This window comes from Mobula birostris, chromosome 31 (genome assembly GCF_030028105.1).
Source record: "Mobula birostris isolate sMobBir1 chromosome 31, sMobBir1.hap1, whole genome shotgun sequence".
NCBI lineage: Eukaryota > Metazoa > Chordata > Chondrichthyes > Myliobatiformes > Myliobatidae > Mobula > Mobula birostris.
In genome coordinates this window covers 38,791,783-38,818,444 of record NC_092400.1, presented here as the reverse complement: position 1 = coordinate 38,818,444, position 26,662 = coordinate 38,791,783, and the positions used below count along the sequence as shown (strand labels likewise).

Below are 26,662 nucleotides of genomic sequence, written 5' to 3'. Positions count from 1 at the left end.
ATTTTTCCGTGGAACCAATGAGGACATTTATAGTTCATACCAGACTATCCCTGACCTACAGAGGCTGTTTAGAGTCAACTACATTGGTTAGTTTGGAATGACCTATAGTCCAGATCTGGTAAGAATAGCAGATTCCCTTCTCTGTTGCACATTCGGACTCGGATTCTTTTATTTTTCACGTGTACATTGAAACGTAGTGAAATGCGTCATTTGTGTTATCAACCAACAACCTAAGGGTGTTCTGGGGTAGCCCACAACTGTTGCCACACATTCTGGTGCCAACATGGAATTCTCACAATCTTCAGCAGAAAGGACACACAGCAACAATGACAGAGCAACAACAGCAGAAGAAAGAAAAACAAGCCCTGTTCCTCCCTCCCATCAAGCCACCCACCCACCCACACACTCACCCTGTCCTTCAACTGCGGACAGGCTATCTTCAGTCTCTTCACATTAGTGAACTAGGTGACAACCTGGTAATAATAATTACTCACTCCCTTTAAAAACGGGATTTATTTATTTCCTTGAATTTAAATCACACAACCGCTCTGGTGATATTTTAATTTTTGTCCGTGGATCAATATTCCTTGTCTATGGCTGCTCATTCAGTGACTTAACTGTTACTTACCTTATCTTTGTTAGATAGCTACCATGAGGCCTCTTTTGACCACTGAGCTACTCAATTAACTTTAATCTACAAAATGAAATTACTCTTTATTATTTGGATCATTAATTAATTAAATGTAATTGTTTTTCATTGAAAGCTAATGTTTTGCAATATTAGCCTAGTGATGACAAATCTACCTTCTTGTTTTAAACTTTCCAGATAATTGCTCGAAAACATAGCAAGGATCATCTTAAGAAGGAACAAGCAGAACTTTGCACAGTTATACAATCTGTCAGCAGTTCCTCTGAGGAATCAGGTGAAGAACTGTCTGATGGTGAGATGCAGACTGATCAAAGAGATACAGATCTGATTGGTAAGGCAAATTTACTATGTCATTAGATACACTTCAAACAATGCTGGACTTTTTTTTTGTCAGTAGCATGTACAAACTATATCCAAGGTCCTACATCACAAAAGGAAGTGTTGGCCTAGTAATTGATTTCACTGTACTGGTGGGGCTCTGAACCCTACTGATTACTGAGATAGCAGGTTGAATCTCTGGTCTGCACTGAAACCTAGACTGAGAATACATTATCAGTCCAGATTTTCACTCTTGTTTGCTGTGCATGAATTCATGCTTGCTGAGTTTTGCTGTTTGCTGGAGACATTCTGGCCACTCATAGTTGAATGTTCTTTTTCTCTCCTTTTATGCCTCCATCTATCATTCACCTGCCAAGGTCTCTAAAAACACCCATTCTCCCATCCCTTGCCTGGCACAACCTACCTGTCATCTTAGAGCCTAGTTGCTCATGGCCTGGTATGGAACCACTAATGCTCACAAACAGAAGAGACTACAAATGTAATGGATGCAGCCCAGTCCATCACATGAGACACCCTCCCCACCATTAAGCACATCTACAAGGAGTACTGTCAGAAGAAAGCATTATCAAGGACACCCATCATTTAGGCTATGCTCTCTTCTTGTTGCTGCCATTGGGAAGGAAGTACAGGGCCTTATGTCTCACACCACAAGGTTCAGAAACAGTAATTACCCTTCAACCATCAGGCTCCTGAACCAAGGTGGTTAACTTCACTCACCTCAATAATGAATCCACAACCTATGAACTCATTTTCAAGGACTCTACAACTTACGTTCTTAATTTTATTTATTTATTTATTTATTTATTTATTATTATTATTTGTTTTTCTTTTTTATTTGCACAGTTTGTCATTTTTTGCACATTGTTTGTTTCTCCATCTTTGTCAGAATCAGGGTTAACACCACTTGCATCAGTCGTGAAACATATTGTTTTGCGGCAGCAGGACATTGCAATACATAATTCTGAAAACTGTAAATTACAATAAAAATGAATTTAATTATACATTGATAATAAATTTACTTTGAACTTTGAACTCCTCTGACCACCTTTCTCACCTTGCCCCTTTTTAAACTGACCATCTCCCCATCACCCTATTCCCAGTCCTGATACAGTATTTGACTTAGAACATCAACAATTCCTTTCCTGCCACAGATGATGCTCAACCCACTCACTTCTTTCAGTAGTTTGTTGATTCAGATCCCAGCATCTGCAGTCTCTTATGTCTCTGCTGAGAGATGAGTTTTATGGTGAAACTTGTTGACCAATTTCAATAAGACATTGGAGCAGAATGAAGCGATTCATCCCATTGAGTCTGCGCCGCCAGTTGGTCATTGCTGATCCATAAAAGTCTACACTTTCATTCCTTCTACTAAAGTGTATGATCATACATTTCCTGATACTGTATTCCATCTGCCACTTCTTTGCCCATTCTCCTAATCTGTCCATGTCCTTCTGCAGCCTCCCACCTTCCTCAATACTACCTGCTCTTCCACCTATCTTTGTATTGCCCGTAAACTTGGCCACAAAGCCATTAGTTCTGTTATCTGTACCTTCCTCTGCAACTGGATCATCGACTTTCTAACCGGAAGACCATTATCCGTATGGATTGGTAATAACATCTCCAGTTTGTTGACAATCAACACTGGCCTAATGCTCTACTCTCTCTATAACCATGACTGTGTAGCTAGGCACAGCTCAAATACCATCTATAAATTTGCTGATTTTACAACCGTTGTTGGCAGAATCTCAGATGGTGACGCGAGGGCATATAAGAGTGAGATACAGTATACCAGCTAGTTGAGTGGTATTGCAGCAACAACCTTGCACTCAACGTCAGTAACAGCAAAGAGATTATTGTGGACTTCGGAAAGGGTAAGATGAGGGAACACAAACCAATCATCACAGAGGGTTCAAAAGCAGTGAGAGTGAGTGATTTCAAGTTCCTGGGTGTCAATATCTCTGAATATCTCTGAGAGAAGAGATTGCTGAGCCTCTGGCTAGGATCTTTATGTCCTCGTTGTCCACGGGAATGGTACCGGAGGATTGGAAGGAAGCGAATGTTGTCCCCTTGTTCAAAAAAGGTAGTAGGGATAGTCCGGGTAATTATAGACCAGTGAGCCTTACGTCTGTGGTGGGAAAGCTGTTGGAAAAGATTCTTAGAGATAGGATCTATAGGCATTTAGAGAATCATGGTCTGATCAGGGACAGTCAGCATGGCTTTATGAAGGGCAGATCGTGTCTAACAAGCCTGATAGAGTTCTTTGAGGAGGTGACCAGGCATATAGATGAGGGTAGTGCAGTGGATGTGATCTATATGGATTTTAGTAAGGCATTTGACAAGGTTCCACATGGTAGGCTTATTCAGAAAGTTAGAAGGCATGGGATCTAGGGAAGTTTGGCCAGGTGGATTCAGAATTGGCTTGCCTGCAGAAGGCAGAGGGTGGTGGTGGAGGGAGTACATTCAGATTGGAGGATTGTGACTAGCGGTGTCCCACAGGGATCTGTTCTGGGACCTCTACTTTTTGTGATTTTTATTAACGACCTGGATGTGGGGGTAGAAGGGTAGGTTGGCAAGTTGCAGATGACACAAAGGTTGGTGGTGTTGTAGATACTGTAGAGGATTGTCAAAGATTGCAGAGAGACATTGATAGGATGCAGAAGTGGGCTGAGAAGTGGCAGATGGAGTTCAACCCGGAGAAGTGTGAGGTGGTACAAAGTAAATGGCAGGATACTTGGTAGTGTGGAGGAGCAGAGGGATCTGGGGGTACATGTCCACAGATCCCTGAAAGTTGCCTCACAGGTGGATAGGGTAGTTAAGAAAGCTTATGGGGTGTTAGCTTTCATAAGTCGAGGGATAGAGTTTAAGAGTTGCGATGTAATGATGCAGCTCTATAAAACTCTGGTTAGGCCACACTTGGAGTACTGTGTCCAGTTCTGGTCACCTCACTATAGGAAGGATGTGGAAGCATTGGAAAGAGTACAGAGGAGATTTACCAGGATGCTGCCTGGTTTAGAAACTATACATTATGATCAGAGATTAAGGGAGCTAGGGCTTTACTCTTTGGAGAGAAGGAGGATGAGAGGAGACATGATAGAGGTATACAAGATAATAAGAGAAATAGATAGAGTAGATAGCCAGCGCCTCTTCCCCAGGGCACCACTGCTCAATACAAGAGGACATGGCTTTAAGGTAAAGGGTGGGAAGTTCAAGGGGGATATTAGAGGAAGGTTTTTTACTCAGAGCGTGGTTGGTGTGTGGAATGCACTGCCTGAGTCAGTGGTGGAGGCAGATACACTAGTGAAGTTTAAGAGACTACTAGACAAGTATATGGAGGAATCTAAGGTGGGGGCTTATATGGGAGGCAGGGTTTGAGGGTCGGCACAACATTGTGGGCCAAAGGGCCTGTACTGTGCTGTACTATTTTATGTTCTATGTTCTATGTTCTAAGACATAAACTGGTCCCAACATATTAGATTATGAGGACACTCACTTCTCATTTATTGTCATTTAGAAATGCACGCATGCATTAAGAAATGATACAATGTTCCTCCAGAGTGATATCACAAAAAAAAGGACTAACCAAAGACTAACACTGACAAGACCACATAATTATAACATATAGTTACAGTATATATATGTATATGTGTGTGTGTGTGTGTGTGTGTGTGTGTGTGTGTGTGTGTATAGATATATATATATCTATACACACACACAAAGCAGACCATGCGAATGGTTAAAAAAAGTCTCAAAGTTCCAATCGACTCTCGATAGTCTGTGATAGCAGGCGGCAGAAGGGAGAAACTCTCTAACTCTCTCTGCCATAAACCTCTAGGCACCGACAACTGTTGATGCATTAGACGCACCCGACCCCAGCTGACTCTGAGTCCATCCGAAAACTTCGAGCCTCCAACCAGCCCTTTGACACCGAGCACCGAGTACCATCTTTGCCGAGCGCTCTGACCCCGTCCCGGCCGCCGAGCAACAAGCAAAGCCAAGGATTCAGGTCCTACTCCTCCGGAGATTCGGGATCACAAAGTAACAGCGGCAGCGAAAAAGGCGTTTCAGAAGTTTCTCCAGATGTTCTTCCGTTCTCTCACGTCTGTCTCCATCAAATCAGAATTGTGCACGGCACCCTGTTTGACAGATTACAGATACCAATCACCGGAGTGGCCGTGCAACATATTGATGCAGCTATAAAGAAAGCAAGACAGAGGCTATATATGTAATTAGAAGTTTGAGGTGATTTGATATGTTGCCCAAAACACTGGAAAATTTCTACAGATGTACAATGGAGAGCATTCTGACTGGCTGCATCAACATCTGGTATGGATGGTCCACTGCCCAGGATCGAAGTAACCTGCAAAGAGTTGTAAAATTAGTCAGCTCCATCATGGTTACTAGCCTCCATAGGATCAAGACATCTTCAAGGAGTGGTGTCCATCATTAAGCACCCCCCACCACCCAGGACATGCCCCCTTCTCATTGTCACCAACAGAAAGGAGGTACAGGAGCCTGAAAGCACGCACTCTGCGATTCAGGAACAGCTTCTTCCCCTCTACCATCTGATTTCTAAATGGACATTGAACCCATGAACACTACCTATCTACTTTTAAAAAAACTTTTTTTTTGCACTACTTATTTAATTTAACTATATAATATACAGTACACATATATATTTACTGTAATTCAGTTTTTTCTATATTTATCATTTGTTGCATTGTACTGCTACCGCAAAGTTAACAAATTTCATGACACATGGCGGTGGTATTCAACCTGATTCTGATTATTCACACCATTGCCATACAAAGTAAAATGAAACAGTCCCAATACTAACCCCTGTGGAACACCACTAGTTACCAGCAGACAGTCAGAAAAGGTTCCCTTTATTCCCATTCTTTGTCTCCGGCCAATCGGCCAATGCTCTATCCATGCTAGTATATTTCCTGTAATACCATTTGCTCATATCTTGCTAAGAAACCACATGTGGCGCCTTGTCGAAGACTTTTGAAAATCCAATTATACAACATCCATTGATTTTCCTTTGTCCATCCTGCTTGTTATTTCCTCAAATAATTCCAACATATTTGTCAGGCAAGGTTTTCCCTTAAGGAAGCCATGCTGACTTTGGCCCATTTTATGATGTGCCTGTGGTGACCCATTTTCTAGCATCCACGAACCAGCTCACGAAACAGCGTGCGTAGGCAGAGGGCTGGCCCCAAAAAGGGCGCCAGGCCATCTTCACCAGCAGGGGGAAAATCCCGCGCACGGAAAGGGTCTGGGAATATGCATTTCCCACAGCAGTCCCGCCCCAGGGAGGGCGGGAACGGGAAGGCCTTAAAGCAGGCCGCGAAGTTTGAATAAATCTCTTTATCGCAACTCCAACTCACCGACTCCGTGTGGTTATTCTAGTGCTGTGTGTAGCACACGCTACATTTGGTGACCCCGACAGCCCAAACTTTATTTGGGCCAGAGATGATCGACGCCGCATCTGTTCACGCAGTTTCGTTACAACTGCCAAGCTTTTGGCCGCTGAGACCCCGTCTGTGGTTTGAACAGGCAGAAGCACAATTCCACATTTGGCAGATAACCTCGGAGTCCACTCGCTACTACCTCGTGCTGAGCTCCCTCAACCAAAAGACTGCTGCACAAGTTGAGGAGTTTATACAGTCGCCCCAGGAGAACGGCAAATACACAGCATTCAAAGCCCTGCTCATAAGGACTTTTGGACTCTCACGGCGTGAACGAGTATGCCGCTTAATGCACCTGGATGGATTTGGAGACAGGCCGCCGTCGGCATTAATGAACGAAATGTTGGCCCTGGCTGAAGGACACAAACCTTGCCTCGTGTTTGAGCAGGCGTTCCTAGAGCAACTGCCCGAGGACATATGCCTGCTGCTGTCCGACACAGATTTCAGCGACCCCCGGGAGGTGATGGCCCGAGCAGATGTGTTGTGGAATGCCAAGAAGGAGAGAGGGGCATCCGTCGCACAGATCACCAAGCCACGTGCCCAACGACAGACCAGACCAGGCCCGGAAGCAGAGCCCAACAAACAATAGTGCTTCTACCGCCAGCGTTGGGGCACAGAGGCCCGCCGCTATAGACCACCCTGCGAATTCCCGGGAAACGCCAAGGCCCAGCCGCTGCCGATCACTACGGCGGCTGGCCATCAGGACAGCCTCCTGTACGTCTGCAGTCGGGCCGCTGATTTTTGGTCGACACCGGAGCGGAGATCAGCGTTTTACCTCCAATGAGTTACGACACCTGCAACAGAGAACTCGGACCCATCCTGAGGGCCGCAAATGGCAGCACAATACGAACCTACGGCACCCGCACGGTGCGGCTACAGTTCAGCTCCAGCCGGTTCACGTGGGACTTCACATTGGCCGCCGTGGCCCAACCACTCCTGGGTGCGGATTTTCTGCGAGCCCACAGCCTGCTGGTCGGCCTGCAAGGGAAGCAACTAGTCCACGCCAAAACTTTTCAAACGTTCTCCCTGGGTGAAGCAAAGTTGCCAGCCCCACACCTGAACTCCATCACGCTGTCCAACGATGAATTCACAAGGGTCCTGGTGGATTTCCCATCAGTACTGACACCGCAGTTCACGGCAGCCATGCCCAGACACAGAGTACAGCACCACATCCCGACCCAGGGACCACTCCTCCACGCCCGTGCTCGAAGGCTTCCCCCGGACAAGCTCCCACTGGCGAAGGAGGAGTTCAAGAAGATGGAGGAATTGGGGATCATACAACGGTCCGACAGCCCATGGGCCTCCCCCCTGCACATGGTGCCCAAGGCAACGGGGGGGCTGGAGACCAAGCGGTGACTACCGCAGACTGAACGAGGCTACAACGCCAGGCCGCTACACCGTGCCGCACATTCAAGACTTTGCAGCAAACCTACATGGCGCAAGGATCTTTTTCAAGGTAGACCTCGTCCGGGAATACCATCAAATCCCGGTACATCCGGACGATATCCCCAAAACACCCCGATATCCTCATCACCCCGTTTGGACTTTTCAAATTCCCCCGAATGCTGTTTGGTCTAAAGAATGCCGCACAGACGTTCTAGCGGCTAATGGACACGGTGGGACATGACCTGGACTTTGCATTCATCTATTTGGATGACATTCTCATAGCCAGCAGTAGTCGTCAAGAGCATCTGTCCCACCTCTGCCAGCTCTACTCCTGCCTGAGTGAATTCGGCCTTACAATCAACCCAGCCAAATGCCAGTTCGGACTCGACACCATCGACTTACTGGGCCACAGGATTACGAAAGACGGGGCAATCCCTCTGCCCGCCAAGGTAGATGCGGTCCGCCATTTCCCCCGACCCAACACAATCAAAGGCCTGCAGGAATTCGTGGGTATGGTGAATTTCTATCACCGTTTCCTCCCCTCAGCAGCCCGAACCATGCGCCCCCTGTTCACTCTGATGTCGGGTAAGGGCAAGGACATTACCTGGGACGAAGAGGCCGCAGCCACTTTCGTTAAAACCAAAGAAGCCTTGGCAAACGCCGCGATGCTAGTGCACCCCAGAACGGACGTTCCTACTGCCCTCACGGTGGATGCATCCAACACAGCAGTCGGTGGAGTGCTGGAACAACTCATCGAGGGTCGCTGGCAACCCCTGGCGTTCTTCAGCAAACACCTACGACCACCCGAACTCAAATACAGTGCTTTTGACCGGGAGCTATTGGCACTATACCTGGCAATCCGACATTTCAGGTACTTCTTAGAAGGTAGGCCCTTCACCGCGTTTACAGACCACAAACCGCTTACCTTTGTGTTCACGAAGGTGTCCGACCCCTGGTCGTCCTGCCAGCAGCGACATCTGTCCTACATCTCTGAGTACACGACGGACATCCGGCATGTCTCGGGAAAGGACAACGTCGTGGCGGACGCACTATCCAGACCTACCATACAGGCCCTGTCCCAGGGGGTGGACTATGCAGCGCTGGCAGAGGCACAGCAGGCAGACGCTGAGATCCCCAGTTACAGGACTGCAGTCTCCAGTTTGCAGCTCCAAGACCTCCCCGTAGGCCCAGGTGAGAGGACCCTACTATGTGACGTAGCTAACGGCCAACCCCGCCCTGTCGTCCCAGCAGCCTGGCGCCGGCGGGTTTTCGAATCCATTCACAACTTAGCGCACCCCTCCATCAGGACAACCGTCCGGCTGGTCGCCAACAAGTTCGTGTGGCATGGGCTGCGTAAGCAGGTCAGTGAATGGGCCAAAATGTGCATGCAGTGCCAAATGGCCAAGGTGCAGCGGCACACCAAGGCTCTGACGCAGCAGTTCGAACCCACCTGCCGGAGGTTCGACCACATCCATGTGGATATCGTGGGGCCCCTGCCAGTGTCGCGAGGAGCGCGGTACCTCCTAACTATGATAGACCGGTTCACCAGATGGCCAGAGGCAGTCCCGCTCACTGACACCACCTCCGAATCCTGCGCCCGAGCACTAATCGCAACCTGGGTAGCCCGCTTCGGGGTACCAGCCCACGTTACCTCCGACAGGGGCGCCCAGTTCACCTCCAGCCTGTGGTCAGCTATGGCCAGCCTTTTAGGAACACAGCTACACCACACAACTGCCTACCACCCACAGTCGAACGGACTAGTGGAGCGTTTCCACCGTCACCTGAAGTCGGCTCTCATGGCCCGCCTGGAAGGGCCTAACTGGGTGGATGAGCTTCCCTGGGTCCTGCTCGGAATGCGCACTGCGCCCAAGGAAGATCTGCACACCTCGTCGGCCGAGTTGGTGTACGGCGCACCCCTGGTCGTCCCAGGAGAGTTCATACCAGCCCCAAGGGGGCAAGAGGAAGAACCCACAACAGTCCTGGACAGACTATGGGAGAGGCTCGGTAACCTGGCCCCCATACCCATTTCACAGCATGGACAGAGCCTGACCTGCGTACCCAAAGACCTGCAGAACTGTAAGTTTCTTTTTGTATGATGGGGCGGACGCCGGGCACCGCTACAGCGGCCCTATGAGGGGCCATTTAAGGTGATCAGGAACAACGGGTCCATGTTCGTGCTGGACATTGGGGGGAGAGAGGAGGTTTTCACGGTGGACCGACTCAAACCGGCCCATGTGGACTTGGCGCAGCCGGTCCAGACTCAGGCACTGCGGCGCAGGGGCAGACCCCCCAAACAGAGGCCAATCCAGACTGCGGACATTGGGGGAGGTATCGCCGGTTCTGGGGGGGGTTATGTGGCGACCCATTTTCTAGCACCCACGAACTGGCTCACGAAACAGCGCGCACAGACAGAGGGCCGGCCCCAAAAAGGGCGCCAGGCCATCTTCACCAGCAGGGGGATAATCCCGCGTGCGGAAAGAGTCTGGGAATATGCATTCCCCACAACAGTCCAGCAGGGAGGGCGGGAACGGGAAGGCTTTAAAGCAGGCCGCGAAGTTTGAATAAATGTCTTTATTGCAAGTCCAACTCACTGACTCCGTGTGGTTATTCTAGTGCTGTGTGTAGCACACCGCCACATGCCAAAGTCAGCATGCTTTTATCATCTCATAAGTGAATCATGGAAAACATGGTTACTTCACTCAGTTACATGTAGGACTTGCTTGAAACAAAAGGGAAAATATTATGGCACAGCTTAAAGGTGGAGGAGAAGATGGCGGCGCGACGCAGCACGCGCAGTCTCTCCGGTGAATGATATCTGTAATCTGTCAAGTAGGGTACCGTGCACAATTCTGATTTGATGGAGACAGATATGAGAGGATGGAGGAACATCTGGAGAAACTTCTGAAATGCCTGCTTCTCTGCCGCTGCTACTGTGTGGTCCGGAATCTCCGGAGCAGAAGGCCCCGAATCCTCGGCTTTGTTTGTTTCGGCGGCCAGGGCGAGGTTGAAGGCGCTTGGCAGAGGATGGCACTCAGGAGGCTGTATCAGAGGGGCTGTTGGAGGCTCGAAGTTTTCGGATGGACGGACTCAGTGTTGGCTGTGGTCGGGTGCTTCCAATGCATCAGCAGTTGTCGATGCCTGGAAGTTTATGGCAGGGAGTTTCTCCCTTTTGCCGCCTGCTATCAGGGACTCGGGAGTCGATCGGGACTTAGAGACTTTTTTTACCATGCCCATGGTCTGTTCTTTATCAAATTATGGTATTGCTTTGCACTGCTGTAATTATATGTTATAATTATGTGGTTCTGTCAGTGTTAGTCTTTGGATTGTCCTGTTTTTCTGTGATAATACTCTGGAGGAATATTGTATCATTTCTTACTGCATGTATGCATTTCTAAATGACAATAAACGAGGACTGAGTGTTCTCATAATCTAATCTAAAAAATTAGTAGTTGGAGCATCTGAGATATACAGTATAAAAAAAAATTACTGTCAATAGTGTAGATGCACTGTTTGCAATAGCATATCCATATACCAAAGGTGTCAAAGTTTGATTTTCAGTCTATGGTGAACAGGAAGCTAGAAAAGATGCAGCTGAAAATCCAAAATAAGACCATAAATTACCAGAAACACTCAACAGGTCAGGCAACATCTCTGAGAAAAGGAACCAAGAAAATATTTCAGTTCAGAGATCCTTCATTGGCTGAAAAGTTCTATTGAATGGTCTCCGAACTGAAATATTAACTATGTTTCTCTTTCTACAAATACAAATCAGTGTTTCTAGCATGCTTGCACCATGTTAAAGTGGAGTCCTCTTAGCTGGGAAAAGAGTGATGGGCTCTGGGAAGGGAAAATCACAAGAGATGCCTTAATACTCAATGTTTCAACATCTAATGGTTATTTGGCGACGTTATGGTAGGAAGAAGAGAGCAAAATCAGGGATCATTGTAGGGATGCAGTGACTGCAAAATGACATACTTGTCAGTGAAGTTTAAAATCAACCGTAGCAAATATTTTAACCATTATTGCTTCATACTTGATAACCAGTAAATTGATTTCCTTAATGGAATCTGGGGGTACAGATCTGGGTTAGAAATCTTGTATTCAATAAGTTTACCTTAAACATCTGTGGGAAGTTCATGAGAGCACATTACACAAACATGAGGATATCTGCAGATGCTGGAAATTCAAGCAACACACATAAAATATGCTGGTGAACACAGCAGGCCAGGCAGCATCTATAGGGAGAGATACAGTCGACGTTTGGAAGATTACGCTATTTTAGCTTGTAATGTTCCAGAAGTGCAGACCTAGAGCGCTGTAAGGCTTGCCTCCGCTGTACTAGTTCAAGCTCTCTGGATTTGGGTAAGTGATGTGTTCTTTTAAATAAACTGTGTGCCTTAACATAGTTCGCAATTCTTTGGTGCAGAGATTCTTTACATACAATTGTCACTTTCTAGGGTAAAACAATGTGGTAACATGTTGCAATAACTTTATTTTATATAGTTTATATCTGCCTGGCTATTAACAACAGTAAGTACCTTTGCTAACCAAGAAAGTTGTCAAAGTTGGAGACCAACCGCAGCTTCAGACAAGACCACCAGCAGGCTTGCTTGCCACAGCATCTGACTGGCAAGTTGATCTTGGCAAGGAATTAAAGGTCCCTGGCTGTCTTTCTTCATCATCGCTGAGCCCTGACATGGTCATTCTGTCAGAAACTTTGAAACAGGTGGTCACAGTGCCTTGGGAAGACTGGATTGAGGAGGCATTTCAGTGAGATTTACCCCCAGGTTATTAAAGGAGGCACAAGACAAGATTGCTGGGCCCTTAACCAGTATTTTCGTGTCCCCTCTAGCCACAGGTAAGGTCCCAGAGGACTAGTGAGTGGCTAATGTTGTACCTCTGTTTAAGGAGAGAACAAGGGAAAATCCTGGAAACTATAGACTGGTGAGTCCCACATCAGTTTTAGGGAAATTGCAGCAGAAAATTCTTAGGGATAGGATATATGAGCATTTTCGAAGCCCATGGCCTAATCAGGGAGAGTCTGCATGGCTTTCTGCATGGCAGGTCATGCCTTACCAACTTGATTGAGTTTTTTGACAAGGTGACAAGAGGACCTGATGAGGTTAGGGCAATGGATGTTGTCTACATGGATTTTAGTAAGGTATTTGACAAAAGTCCCTCATGAGAGCCTCATCTAGAAGATTAAGGTGCATGGACTCTGCAACGAATTGGTTGTTTTAATTCAGAATTGGCTTGCACATAGAAGACAGAGGGTGGTGGTTACATAGAAACATAGAAATCTATACCACATAATAGGCCCTACAGCCCACAATGTTGTGCTGACCATGTAACCTACTCTAGAAACTGCCTAGAATTTCCCTACCGCATAGCTCTGTATTTTTCTAAGCTCCATGTACCTATCTAAGAGTCTCTTAAAAGATCCTATTGTATCCACCTCTACCACCTTCACTGGCAGTGCATTCCACGCATCCACCACTCTCTGTGTGAGTAACTTACCTCTGACATCCCCTTTGCACCTACTTCCAAGCACCTTAAAACTATGCCCCCTCGTCTTAGCATCTGGCTATCCACACGATCAATGTCTCTCAACATCTTATACACCTTTACAAGGACATCTCTCATCCTCTGTTGCTCTAAGGAGAAAAGGCCAAGTTCACTCAACCTATTCTCATAAGGCATGCTCTCTAATCCAGGAAACATCCTTGTAAATCTCCTCTACACTCTCTATAGTATCCACATCCTTCCTGTAATGAACTGACCAGAGCTGAACACAGTACTTCAAGTGGGGTATAACTAAGGTCTAATATAGCATAACATTACCTCACAGTTCTTGAACTCAATTCCACAGTTGATGAAGGCCAACACACCATATGCCTTCTTAACAACCGCAGTGTTATGCCAAACCAGCCAAAAAGCAACTCAAAAACACCCAAACACTTATCCTTCCTACTTACACTATGTCCATATCCCTCCATCTTCCTTACATCCATGTGCCATGTGATTGAAGGGACTTATTCGAGCTGGAGGTTTGTAATTAGTGAAGTTCCACAGGGATCTGTGCTGAAAGCTCTACTGTTTGTTATGTATATAAATGAATTGGATGAAAATGTAGTGGATGGGTTAGCAGACATCCCACCCTGCAAAAACTCATTTCAGGGAGGTAGCATCACCAATTTGCGGGAGACTCCCAGAAGTTGCGGGAGACTCCCGGAACTTCTGGGAGAGGTGGGATGTCTGCAATACAGTAACTCCTTAGCAGCTAGCCAGCTAGTTTAATTAATGTTAGCTATGCTAATGAACGGATGACACCTATTAAACTCACCTCAAGCAACACACATAAAAGTTGCTGGTGAACGCAGCAGGCTAGGCAGCATCTGTAGGAAGAGGTGCAGTTGACTCTGCAGAATTCCTGTTGTTTGCGTTTAAACTCACCTCAACATGTCCTTTACAGTCTCAACCCACCATGGGCAATAGAAAAGTCACTGTTGCAAACAGTGCAGCGAGCAACACTGTCATTATTTTGACCCCTATTATGCAGAGGTACACTTTAGTATAGTCTGGGCTGAAGTACGTTTTATATTTTCTTTTTTTGGAACACTCTGCCATGGCACACTCGCTCTCTCTCTCTCACTCCCTCCCAAAAAAATCTATTTCCGGGATATCATATATAATTTCCGGGCGTCAGGGAGCCACTATCGATATGTGGGAGACTCCCGGAACTTCTGGGAGAGGTGGGATGTCTGGGTTAGTAAATTTGCAGATGATATCAAGATTGGTGGAGTTGTTGATAGTGTAGAAGATTAGCAAAGAATTCATTACGATATAGATTAGTTGCAAATATGGGCTGAGAAATGGCAGATGGAGTTTAACGGACATCCCACCTCTCCCGGAAGATCCGGGGGTCTCCCGCATATCGATAGTGGCTCCCTGACGCCCGGAAATTATATATGATATCCCGGAAATAGATTTTTTTGAGAGGGAGAGGGAGAGCGAGCATCCTGATTGGTCTCTCTTCGTGCTAAGAGTAGTCCCCAACCACAATATGATTTGGTGATATGAAACGATATGAGTCATTTGCACCTTTCCTCATTCCCTGTCACGCACTGTTGAACTTGAACGCACGCGAAGTCATTAGGCACGCGTCATTCATGTCAGCGCGGGAAAAAGATCAACTCCTGGAGCTTGCAAATGACGGCGGGCTGAAAAGTATGTTTGACATAACATCTCTGCCGATATTCTGGATCAAAGTCAAGGCTAAATATCCTGAGACAGCCACGAAAGCTCTGAAAACGTTGCTTCCATTTCCAACATCATCTCGCTGCGAAGCGGAGTTTTCTGCAATGAATGCAACGAAAACTAAATTGCGGAATAGACTGGACATAAGGAACCCCCTTCGAGTATCGCTGTCTCCCATCACCCCTCGATAGGACCGTGTTGTTGCAGGAAAACAAGCCCAGGGCTCCCACTGATTCAGCGATATTGGTGTGTTGCAATGATTTTATATGTTCATACGGGGAAAATATGCACTGTGTGTTTATTATCCAAACGTTACTTAAAATGTTATGATGCTATTGACTTATCAATATTCTTGCGGACCGGCCGACTGGGGCGGGGGTGGTGGTTGTGATTAACACCCCCCCCCCCCCCCCCCCCGGTCGGCCGGTCCGCCGGTCCGCAAGAATACTGTCAATATTAAACTGGTCTGCGATGCAAAAAATATTGGGGACCCCTACTAAGTAGACTTATCAGTTTTCTCTGTGGGCGGGCTTTACAGTCGACCTCAAAAATAGTGACAGTGTTGCTCGTTTGCAACAGTGACTTTTCTATTGCCCATGGTGGGTTAAAATGTAAAAGACATATTGAGTTGAGTTTAACAGGTGTCATTACAGCATAGCCAACATTATTTAAACTAGGGGCTAACTGCTAAGGAGCTACACTATTGATGTCCTACGTGATGAGGCCAAACTCCCTGTAGACTTGCTTAAAGTTGTAATAGAATAAACATTATAATATAATATAATATAATATATTTTAATGTCACATTTGCTGCAAACACCCAACTTGGTTTACGGATTAGACAAAATCACTAAACAAAGTATTACATACTTGGAGGTCGACGGGGTGGGGAGGGGGTGCTACCTCCCTGAAATGAATTTTTACAGGGTGGGATGTCTGGTTTAGCCCAGATAAATGTGAAGTGTTGCTGAGCAGAGAGATCTTGGGATCCAAGTTCAAAGTTCTTTGAAGTGGATACACAGGTTGATAAGGTGGTTAAGAAGGCTTATGGAATGCTTGCTTTTATTAGTCGAGACATGAGTTCAAAATTCAGAAGGTTATGTTACAATTTTATAAAAAGCTGGTTAGGCCACATCTGGAGTATTGTGTACACTTCTGGTCACCCCACTATAGGAAGGATGTTGGGGCTTTGGAGAGGATGAGAAGAGGTTTATCTGGATGCTGTCTTGTTTAGAGGGCATGTGCTATCATAAGAGGCTGGATAAACTTGGAGTGATTTCACTGGAACATCATAGGCTGAGGGGAGGTCTGATTGGGGTTTACAAGATTATGAGAGGCACAGACAGAGTGAACAGAGAGTATCTAGTCATAGTCATAGTCATACTTTATTGATCCCAGGGGGAAATTAGTTTTCGTTACAGTTGCACCATAAATAATAAATAGTTAAATAGTAATATGTAAATTATGCCAGTAAATTATGAAATAAGTCCAGGACCAGCCTATCGGCACAGGGTGTCTGACCCTCCAAGGGAGGAGTTGTAAAGTTTGATGGCCACAGGCAGGAATGACTTCCTATGACTTTCTGTACTGCATCTTGGAGGAATGAGTCTCTGGCTGAATGTACTCCTGTGCCCACCCAGTACATTATGTAGTGGATGGGAGACATTGTCCAAGATGGCATGCAATTTAGACAGCATCCTCTTTTCAGACACCGCCGTGAGAGAGTCCAGTTCCATCCCCACAACATCCCCGGCCTTTCGAATAAGTTTGTTGATTCTGTTGGTGTCTGCCACCCTCAGTCTGCTGCCCCAGCACACAACAGCAAACATGATAGCACTGGCCACCATAGACCCGTAGAACATCCTCAGCATCGTCCGGCAGATGTTAAAGGACCTCAGTTTCCTCAGGAAATAGAAACGGCTCTGACCCTTCTTGTAGACAGCCTCAGTGTTCTTTGACCAGTCCAGTTTATTGTCAATATGTATCCCCAGGTATTTGTAATCCTCCACCATGTAATCATCCCTCTAATACCAGAGGGATGAGTTTTTGTTTACTCAGAGAGGCATGGATGCCTGGAATGCGCTGCCTGATATGGTGGTCAGGCAAATACATTGGAGGCTTTTAAGAGATGTTTGGGTAGGCACTTGAATGTAGGGAAAATGGAGGGATATGGACATGGTAGAGGTAGGAAGGATTTGTGTTTGGGTGTTTTTGATTCGCTTTTTGGCTGGTTTGGCACAACATTGTGGGCCCAATGACCTGTTCATGTGCTGTACTATTCTGTGTTTTGTTTTATACCAGGAGCTAGTAGAGCAGTGCCAGAGACAGGGGTGTAGGACATGATGCAAGCCTATAGAGGTGGGCTGTAGAGGTTCTAGCAAATCTACTCTCTCCTTGGCATTACAGGGACTGCAAAGAGAAGAGCTATCAGGACCATCACAGAGGCTACTGAGTGAGCCTCCAGATGGTTATGGATCAAGAAGTGTGACTCATAGACTAATGCTGCTGGGACACAAGCCAGGGCCTGAACAACCCTCGCTGGGACGTCTGGGCGAGGGTGACTTATGTTGAAAGATCCAAAACACCTGATGACACCAGGTTACATCACTGATGATGTGCCCCAACGCATTCCAGGATATATCTCAACATCATGGTGCTGAAGCTTTTATTTGATTATACAACATAACTCTGAGATGTTAGAGCCAATGCTATCACAAAACTTCCAAACTGGCTAACGAGTGGTAAAATTTTCTGAGAGATATGATTCCATTATTTCCTGCTGGAAAATGCATAGCAGTTGGGAATAGTACTGGATTACAGTCCAGCAGCCCATATTATCAAACAGACTGGCCACAACTAGGGCCTTAATTTCAAGGTAAGTTAAGTGAATTTTTGGAGCATCCATGGAGTGCAAATTGAAGTGAATAATGCATTTATATGTTGCTATTGTAAGGGGATTGACATTCTAACCACAATTGACATTAGCTTAAATAAAGCCAGGACACACTTCAGTGTTGTATGTCAAATTTACTCATCTGATTTGATTTTCTTACAGAAGGTACAAGTACCTATGATGCTACAGGGAAGGCTCAGTATAAGCAGGCATGCGAAATGTATGGAGTAGTACCAATCTCCTATTTTTTGCAGAATATGAACAGTTCAGAGCTGTCTCTAATGCATTATGGACTTGGACCAAAGGTTAGACCAACTTTTATACATTTATTAGAAAGAACTTTTCCACTGATTTTACTGGCAGTGGATAAGTTCATCACTTAAATAAGTTTCTGGATTTTAAATGGAATTTCCATTTCTGCTGTGACACTGGTCAGCAGTGGTTATATTTGCTGAAATGTTTATCAAATATTGTTTTCATACCCTGAGGTGGAAATTAAACAGAATTTTAGGCTTTACCTCTTCCTGGCTAGCAGCCTCATCTTGTTACAATCTAGACTCATTACCTTTTCCTCCTCGAAGTTATTCTTTCTCAAGATGTTGAAGACCCCATGTCTGCTGGTATTATCTTCTTTCAGGGTTTAAAATCTAACAGACCTGCTTACTAATTCTATACTTGGGACAGAAGTTTGTTCTTGGGCATGTCCATTTTTAAAATTGGTTGGAAATCAAAATGTTTTAGTGTTTAGAGGTTGCTGTATGTCTCTGTGCTTAAGTCACTGAAAGTTGACTTACAAGTACACCAGGTCTTTAGAGCAAGAAGATTTGCATGCAAGAGCAGAGAGGTCATTATTCAATATATAGAGTCCGCATGAGAATGAATATGAAAATTCATGTTTGCATCTATCTAGCACTGTCTAGAGAAGGATATACTTGTGAAGAGAGAAAGTTTACCTTGGGACAGTGAGTTTGTTGTATGAGAAGTGTTTAAGCTTCGGTCCATCTACTCTGTGCCGAACTATTAATCTGCCTACTCCTATTGACCCTAATCAGGACCATAGACCTCCATACCCCTCCCATCCATAAATTTCTCTTCCCCCTCAGATTCCACTTAAACATTTCACCTTTCACGTTTAACCCATGGCCTCTAGTTCCATTCTCAACCAACCTCAGTGGAAAAAAATCCGCTTGCATTTACTCTTTCTATGACCCCTCATAACTTTGTATACCTCCTCTCATTCTCCTATGCTCCAGGAATAAAGTCCTAACTTGTTCAACCTTTCCCAATAAGGTAGGTCCTTAGATTTTTAGATAAGAGAATCAAAAGGTTAGTGTACAAAGTACTGAGGTACAGGATCAAACATATTCTCTTTGAATGGTTGGGGGGCCAGGATTGACTGATTATTCCCCTCTTGTTTTCATCATTTATATTATTTCTTGTGCTAAATGCAAATTATAATTGTGGCTGATATTATACTCACTTTCATTATTAGGTTCTGTGATGAATGGATATTGTTTTTACATAACCTAGGTCAAAAATCTAAGTTTCTATTTTACCAATGAAAAAAAATGCAAGAAGTAGCCAACATGCTATTCATTTTATAGAAAAGCATGTTAACTTTATTTTTCTTGTGTTCTTCTTCACAGATGCTGAAAACCTGTTATCTACTTCTAACATCTCCTGTTTTATTTTATATTTTTAAGTACTTTGTTTTTGTAACCCTCATTAATTATTTTCATCTTCTTCCTCCTCTTAAAGTCGTTGAACATAGAACATAGAAAACCTACAGCACAGTACAGGCCCTTCAGCCCACAAAGCTGTGCCGAACATGTCCTTACCTTAGAACAACCTAGGCTTACCCATAGCCCTCTATTTTTCTGAGCTCCATGTACCTATCCTGGAGTCTCTTAAAAGACCCTATCGTTTCCGCCTCCACCGCCGCCGCCGGCAGCCCATTCCACGCACGCAACAATCTCTGCGTAAAAAACTTACTCCTGATATCTCCTCTGTACCTACTTCCAAGCACCTTAAAACTATGCCCTCGCGTGCTAGCCGTTTCAGCCCTGAGAAGAAGCCTCTGACTATCCACACGATCAATGCCTTTCCTTATCTTGTACACCCCTATCAGGTCACGTCTCATGAACGGCTACCTTCCCATTGCTCTCACATCCATCATCATGAAATGTTTTGAGAGGCTCGTTATGAGGCACATAAAGAGCCTGCTGCCCCCTTCACTGGACCCCCTGCAGTTCGTGTATCATTCCAACCGCTCAACAGATGACGCCATCGCCACCACCCTCCACCTGGCCCTCACCCACCTGGACAAAAAAGACACATACGTTCAAATGCTGTTCATAAACTTCAGTTCAGCATTCAATACAATCATTCCCTCAGCACCTGATTGGAAAGCTGAAATTGCTGGGCCTGAACACCTCCCTCTGCAACCGGATCCTGGACTTCCTGACTGGGAGACCTCAGTCAGTCTGGATTGGGAGCAGCATCTCCAACGCCATCACACTGAGCACGGGGGCCCCCCAGGGCTGTGTGCTCAGTACACTGCTGTTCACTCTGCTGACCCATGACTGTGCTGCAACACACAGCTCAAACCACATCATCAAGTTCGGCAATGGCACGACCGTGGTAGGTCTCGTCAGCAAGAGCGACGCGTCAGCGTACATAGAGGGGGTGCAGTGGCTGACAGACTGGTACAGAGCCAACAACCTGTCTCTGGATGTGAACAAAACAAAAGAAATGATTGTTGACTTCAGGAGATCACTCTCCGCTGAACATTGATGACTTCTCTGTTGAGATTGTTAAGAACATCAAATTCTTGGTGTTCACCTGGCGGAGGATCTCACCTGGTCCCTCCACACCAGCTCCATAGCCAAGAAGGCCCAACAGCATCTCTACTTTAAGTGAAGGCTGAGAAAAGTCCTTCTCCCACCCCCCCATCCTCACCACATTCTGCAGAGGATGTATCGAGAGCATCCTGAGCAGCTGCATCACTGCCTGGTTTGGGAATTGCACCGTCTCAGATTGCAAGACCCTGCAGTGGATAGTGAAGTCAGCTGAGAAGATCATCGGGGTCTCTCTTCCCGGTATTACAGACATTTACACCACACGCTGCACCTGCAAAACTAACAATATTGTGAAGGACCCCATGCACCCCTCTCACAAACTCTTCTCCCTCCTGCCATCTGGGAAAAGGTACCAAAGCATTCGGGCTCTCACGACCAGACTGTGCGACAGTTTCTTCCCCAAGCCATCAGACTCCTCAATACTCAAAGTCTAGATTGACATCTACATCATTTATTATTATATTGTAATTTGTCCTCTACTGTGCCTATTGTCTTGTTTATTAATTATTGTACTGCTCTGCACTGTTTTTTGCACTTATGTAGTCCTGTGCAGGTCTGGTGTAGTTTTTGTGTTGTTTCATGCAGCACTAGGATCCCGGAGGAATGGTTTTTCATTTTTACTATGTACTGTACCAGCAGCTTATGGTTGAAAGGAAAATAAACTTGACTTGACTTGAGAAAATGCCATGTTCACTCAACCTATTCTCATAGGGCATGCTCCCCAATCCAGACTACATCCTTGTAAATCTCCTCTGCATCCTATCTATGGTTTCCACATTCTTCCTTCAGTGAGGCGACCAGAAATGAGCACAGTACTCCAAGTAGGGTCTGACCAAGGTCCTATATAGCAGCAACATTACTTCTTGGCTCTTAAACTCAATCCCACGATTGATGAAGGTCAATGCACCGTATGCCTTCTTAACCACAGAGTCAACCTGTGCTGCAGCTTTGAGTGCCCTATGGACTCGGACCCCAAGGTCCCTTTCATCCTCTACACTGCCAAGAGTCTTGCCATTAATTCTATATTCTGCCATCATATTTGACCTACCAAAATGAACCACCTCACACTTATCTGGATTGAACGCCATCTGCCACTGCTCAGCCCAGCTTTGCATCCTATCAATGTCCCGCTGTAACCTGTGACAGCCCTCCAAACTATCCACAACACCCCCAACCTTTGTGTCATCAGGAAATTTACTAACCCATCCCTCCACTTCCTCATCAACGTCATTTATAAAAATCACAAAGAGTAAGGGTCCCAGAACAGATCCCTGAGGCACACCACTGGTCACTGGCCTCCATGCAGAATATGACCCATCTACAACCACTTTGCCTTCTGTGGGCAAGCCAGTTCTGGATCCACGAAGCAATGTCCCCTTGGATCCCATGCCTCCTTAATTTCTCAGTAAGCCTTGCATGGGGTACCTTATCAAATGCCTTGCTGAAATCCATATACACTACATCTACTGCTCTTCCTTCATCAATGTGTTTAGTTACATCCTCAAAAAATTCAATCAGGTTTGTAAGGCACGACCAGCCCTTGACAAAGCCATGCTGACTATTCCTAATCATATTATACGTCTCCAAATGTTCAGAAGTCCTGCCTCTCAGGATCTTCTCATCAACTTACCAATGACTGAAGTAAGACTCACTGATCATAATTTCCTGGGCTATCTCTACTCCCTTTCTTGAATAAGGGAACAACACCCGCGACCCTCCAAACCTCCGGAACCTCTCCCATCCCCATTGATGATGCAAAGATCATCGCCAGAGGCTCAGCAATCTTCTCCCTTGCCTCCCACAGTAGCCTGGGGTACATCCCGTCCGGTCCCAGCGCCTTATCCAACTTGATGCTTTCCAAAAGCTCCAGCATATACTCTTTCGTAATATCTACATGCTCATTTTTCAGTCCGCTACAAGTCATCACTACAATCACCAAGATCCTTTTCCATGGTTAATACTGAAGTAAAGTATTCATTAAGTACCTCTGCTATTTCCTCCGGTTCCATACATACTTTCGCACTGTCACACCTGATAGGTCCTATTCTTTCATGTCTTATCCTCTTGCCCTTCACATACTTGTAGAATGCCTTGGGGTTTTCCTTAATCCTGCCTGCCAACGCCTTCTCATGGCCCCTTCTGGCTCTCCTAATTTCCTTCTTAAGCTCCTTCCTGTTAGCCTTAACTCTAACATTACCTAGCTCTCTGAACCTTTCGTAAGCTTTTCTTTTCTTCTTGACTAGATTTACTACAGCCTTTGTACACCACAGTTCCTGTACCCTACCATAACTTCCCTGTCTCATTGGAACGTACCTATGCAGAACTCCACACAAATATCCCCTGAACGTTTGCCACATTTCTTCCCTACTTTTCCCTGAGAATATCTTTTCCTAATTTTTAAGATTCCAAGTTCCTGCCTGATAGTCTCACAATTCCTCTTACTCCAATTAAATGCTTTTCTGACTTGTCTGTTCCTATCTCTCTCCAATGCTATTGTAAAGGAGATAGAATTATGATCACTATCTCCAAAATTCTCTCCCACTGAGCGATCTGACACCTGACCAGGTTCATTTCCCAATACCCTTAAGTACAGTCTCTCCTCTTGTAGGCTTACCTACATATTGTGTTCCTGAACACACCTAACAAACTCCACCCCATCTAAGCCCCTTGCTCTAAGGATATGCCAATCGATATTTGGGAAATTAAAATCTTCCACCACGGCAACTCTGTTATTATTATACCTTTCCAGGATCTGTTTCCCTATCTGCTCCTTGATATCCCTGTTACTATTGGGCAGCCTATGAAAAACACCCAGCAGAGTTATTAACCCCTTCCTGTTCCTAATCTCCAACCTCAGAGACTCTGTAGTCAATCCTTCCATGACGTCCACCTTTTCTGCAGCCGTGACACTATCTCTGATCAACAGTGCCACGCCCATACCTCTTTTGCTTCCTTCCCTGTCCTTTCTGAAACGTCTAAAGCCCGGCACTTGAAGTGACCATTCCTGTCCCTGAGCCATCCAACTCCCTGTAATGGCCACCACATCATAGCTCCAAGTACTTATCCCAGTACTGTTTCCCTAACTTGTCTGTTCCGATCCCTCTCCAATGCTATGGTAAAGGAGATTGAATTGTGATCACTATCTCCAAAATGCTCTCCCACTGAGCGACCTGACACCTGACCAGGTTCATTTCCCAATACCAGATCAAGTACAGCCTCTCCTCTTGTAGGCTTATCTATATATTGTGTAAAGAAACCTTCCTGAACACACCTAACAAACTCCACCCCATCTAAACCCCTCACTCTCGGGAGATGCCAATGAATATTTGGGAAATTAAAATCTCCCACCACAACAACCCTGTTATTATTACTCCTTTCCAGAATCTCTCTCCCTTTCTGCTCCTCGATGTCCCTGTTACTATTGGGTGGTCTTTAAAAAACACCCAGTAGAGTTATTGACCCCTTCCTGTTCCTAACTTCCACCCACAGAGACTCTGTAGACAACCCCTCTCCAAGACTTCCTCCTTTCTGCAGCTGTGAAGTGAGAAGATTAACAGCACTCCAATTGACAATCCATTTCATGTCATGGTCCGGTCCATCGGCCCTTGCTCCAGGTTTTCCTGTCTACCCTGTTTCTGTTCCTGTTGAGCACTAATTGAGGCAGCTGATTCTCGTTGGGGCTGGTTGCATAAATACCTCCAGAGACCTGTGTGGCTGCTGGATTGTTCTTGTCCTTACTCCTTGTATCCCTCCCCCTGCCTTCTGTTTCCTCGCCTGAAGTCTTGTCTTGCCGGTAACTCTCGCCTCGCCTGAAGTTCTTGTCTCACCTTGTATTGCCTGAAGCCTTGCCTTGTCTTGCTGGTAACTCTCGCCTCGTCTCGCCTGAAGTATTGTCCTGGAGCCACCCTGTACCTAGCTCCCTTCCTGTCCCTTGCCTCCGCCGGGTAAGTCAGGCTGTCTTGCCGTTACCCTACGGTTAATTCTGTCCCTTCCTGCCCTTTGCCTCCGTCGGGTAAGTCAGGCCATCTTGCCGTTATCCTGCGGTTAGTTCTGTCCCTTCCTGTCCCTTGCCTTGGTCAGGTGCATATCCGCACCCTGCCTAGTTGATCCACACCCTGCCCAGGAGTACTGCGCCCTACCCGGTAGTACCGCACCCTGTCGAGGAGTACTGCGGCCTGCCCAGGAGTACCACGCTCTGCCCAGGAGGAGCTTCAAGACCCCAAGCCTCGAGCCCCGCCCCAAGCCAAGCTTCAAGACCCCAAGCCTCAAGCCTCTAGTCTCAAGCCCGGGCTCCTAGCTCTCTTGTCCAGTCCTGTTCCGGGTTCCCAGTTTTCATGTCCATATCCTAGCCCTCACCCTGCATCCTAGTCCTGTCCCGAGTACTTCAGTATCTGTGTCTTGCACTTGGGTCCATTCCCTGCCACCTCCTTATGACATTTCATTGCTCTTGTGGAAATAGGGTATACAGTGACAAATATGCAGCTGCCATCAGATGATCATCTACAATAAGCAGAAAAGCTGATGAATAGCTGCAAAAAGCTATCATCATGCCAAATAATTGTCAATTCAATTTTTGACAGTACAATAGTCTCTTAATACTATTAGAACATTAGCTTAGATTTTGATCTCAAATTTCTGAAATTGAGCTTAACGGCAATGTTTTCTAGCTCTGATTGGCATCATGGCTGATATTCTCCAAAGTCACTTGCATGCATTTTTACATACTTGTGCAAGCCCTTGTATATTGCAATATCTATTTCTAAAATTTAGAGGAATTGGCTCTAACTATTTATTTCCCTAAAATATTTTAAATGAATGTATATTCATCAAGTCCCCAAGATATCCAATAAAGTCAAGGCTCCTCCATCCAGTACTTTGTTCCTATTGTATTTCAGCAATGTCATTCTTCAGTACATAAGTGGAGAGTGAAATGATTGTTACTCCAGATCCAAAGCATGCAGCATAAAAAACCACAATAAATATAAATATGTCAAATTAGCTTATGTAAATAGACTGATTGTATGTACTTAAAGTGACTCCAAGTGCAGGAATATCTGTACATAAGGTAACTCTGACAGGAAATGATAAAGTGGTGGTGGTGGGAAGGGACAGTGTGGTGGAGTGGGTTAATGGGTGGAGGTGTTGATCAGCCAGATCACTGTAACAGTAACTGTTTTTGAGTTTGATGGTCAAACTCAAAAATGGATGCTCTGCTGTTATGCCTCTTTCCTGATGGAATTGGGGCAAAGAGTCAATGAGAAGGGTGGGTGGGATCCTTCACAATATTGCTGGCCTTTTACTGGCACATTTCTGTATATATGTCTGTGATGGCTGGTGCCAATGATGTGTTGGGCAGTGTTAGCTACCTGTTGTAGAGCCTTCCTGCCACCACAGTGTAGTTCAAGTCCTTAAACTGGTGTTAGTCTTCCTGCAGTAAACTGCATACCAATGCGAGAACAGCATCTTCAGAGAGATCAAATCTTTCGTATGAACAGTTTATTTTGAGAACAAAACAAGTCTGTATTCCACAAGAAAAAGATCTTAACCTCGATTCACTCTCCAGCTTCTAGTTTTCTCAGCCTGTCAGCTTTAGACTACTAATGATTCATTCTTTAAAGTTTTTTTTTGTATTTTATTATTTTCAGGGAGCCAAAGCTATTTCCGTTTCTCTGATAACCAACACCACAGTTGTAAAGTTGAATTTGAAGGATAACTGGCTGGAGGCTGCAGGTGCCAAAGCAATTGCAGAGATGCTGAAGGAGAACTGTTACATTGCAGGTTGACCATTTTTATGTATCAAATTCATTCTGCA

General features: G+C 45.6%; 1 protein-coding gene across 1 annotated transcript in view; it reads left to right on the top strand.

Moving 5' to 3' along the window:
- Nucleotides 1–26,662, top strand: part of lrrc74b (leucine rich repeat containing 74B) — a 150,942-nt gene that overhangs the window by 9,491 nt on the left and 114,789 nt on the right. The window contains exons 2-4 of the mRNA XM_072247581.1: nt 827–980; nt 18,155–18,297; nt 26,496–26,628. Of these exons, the coding sequence (XP_072103682.1) occupies nt 827–980; nt 18,155–18,297; nt 26,496–26,628 (430 nt within the window). The remainder of the gene's footprint in view (nt 1–826; nt 981–18,154; nt 18,298–26,495; nt 26,629–26,662) is intronic.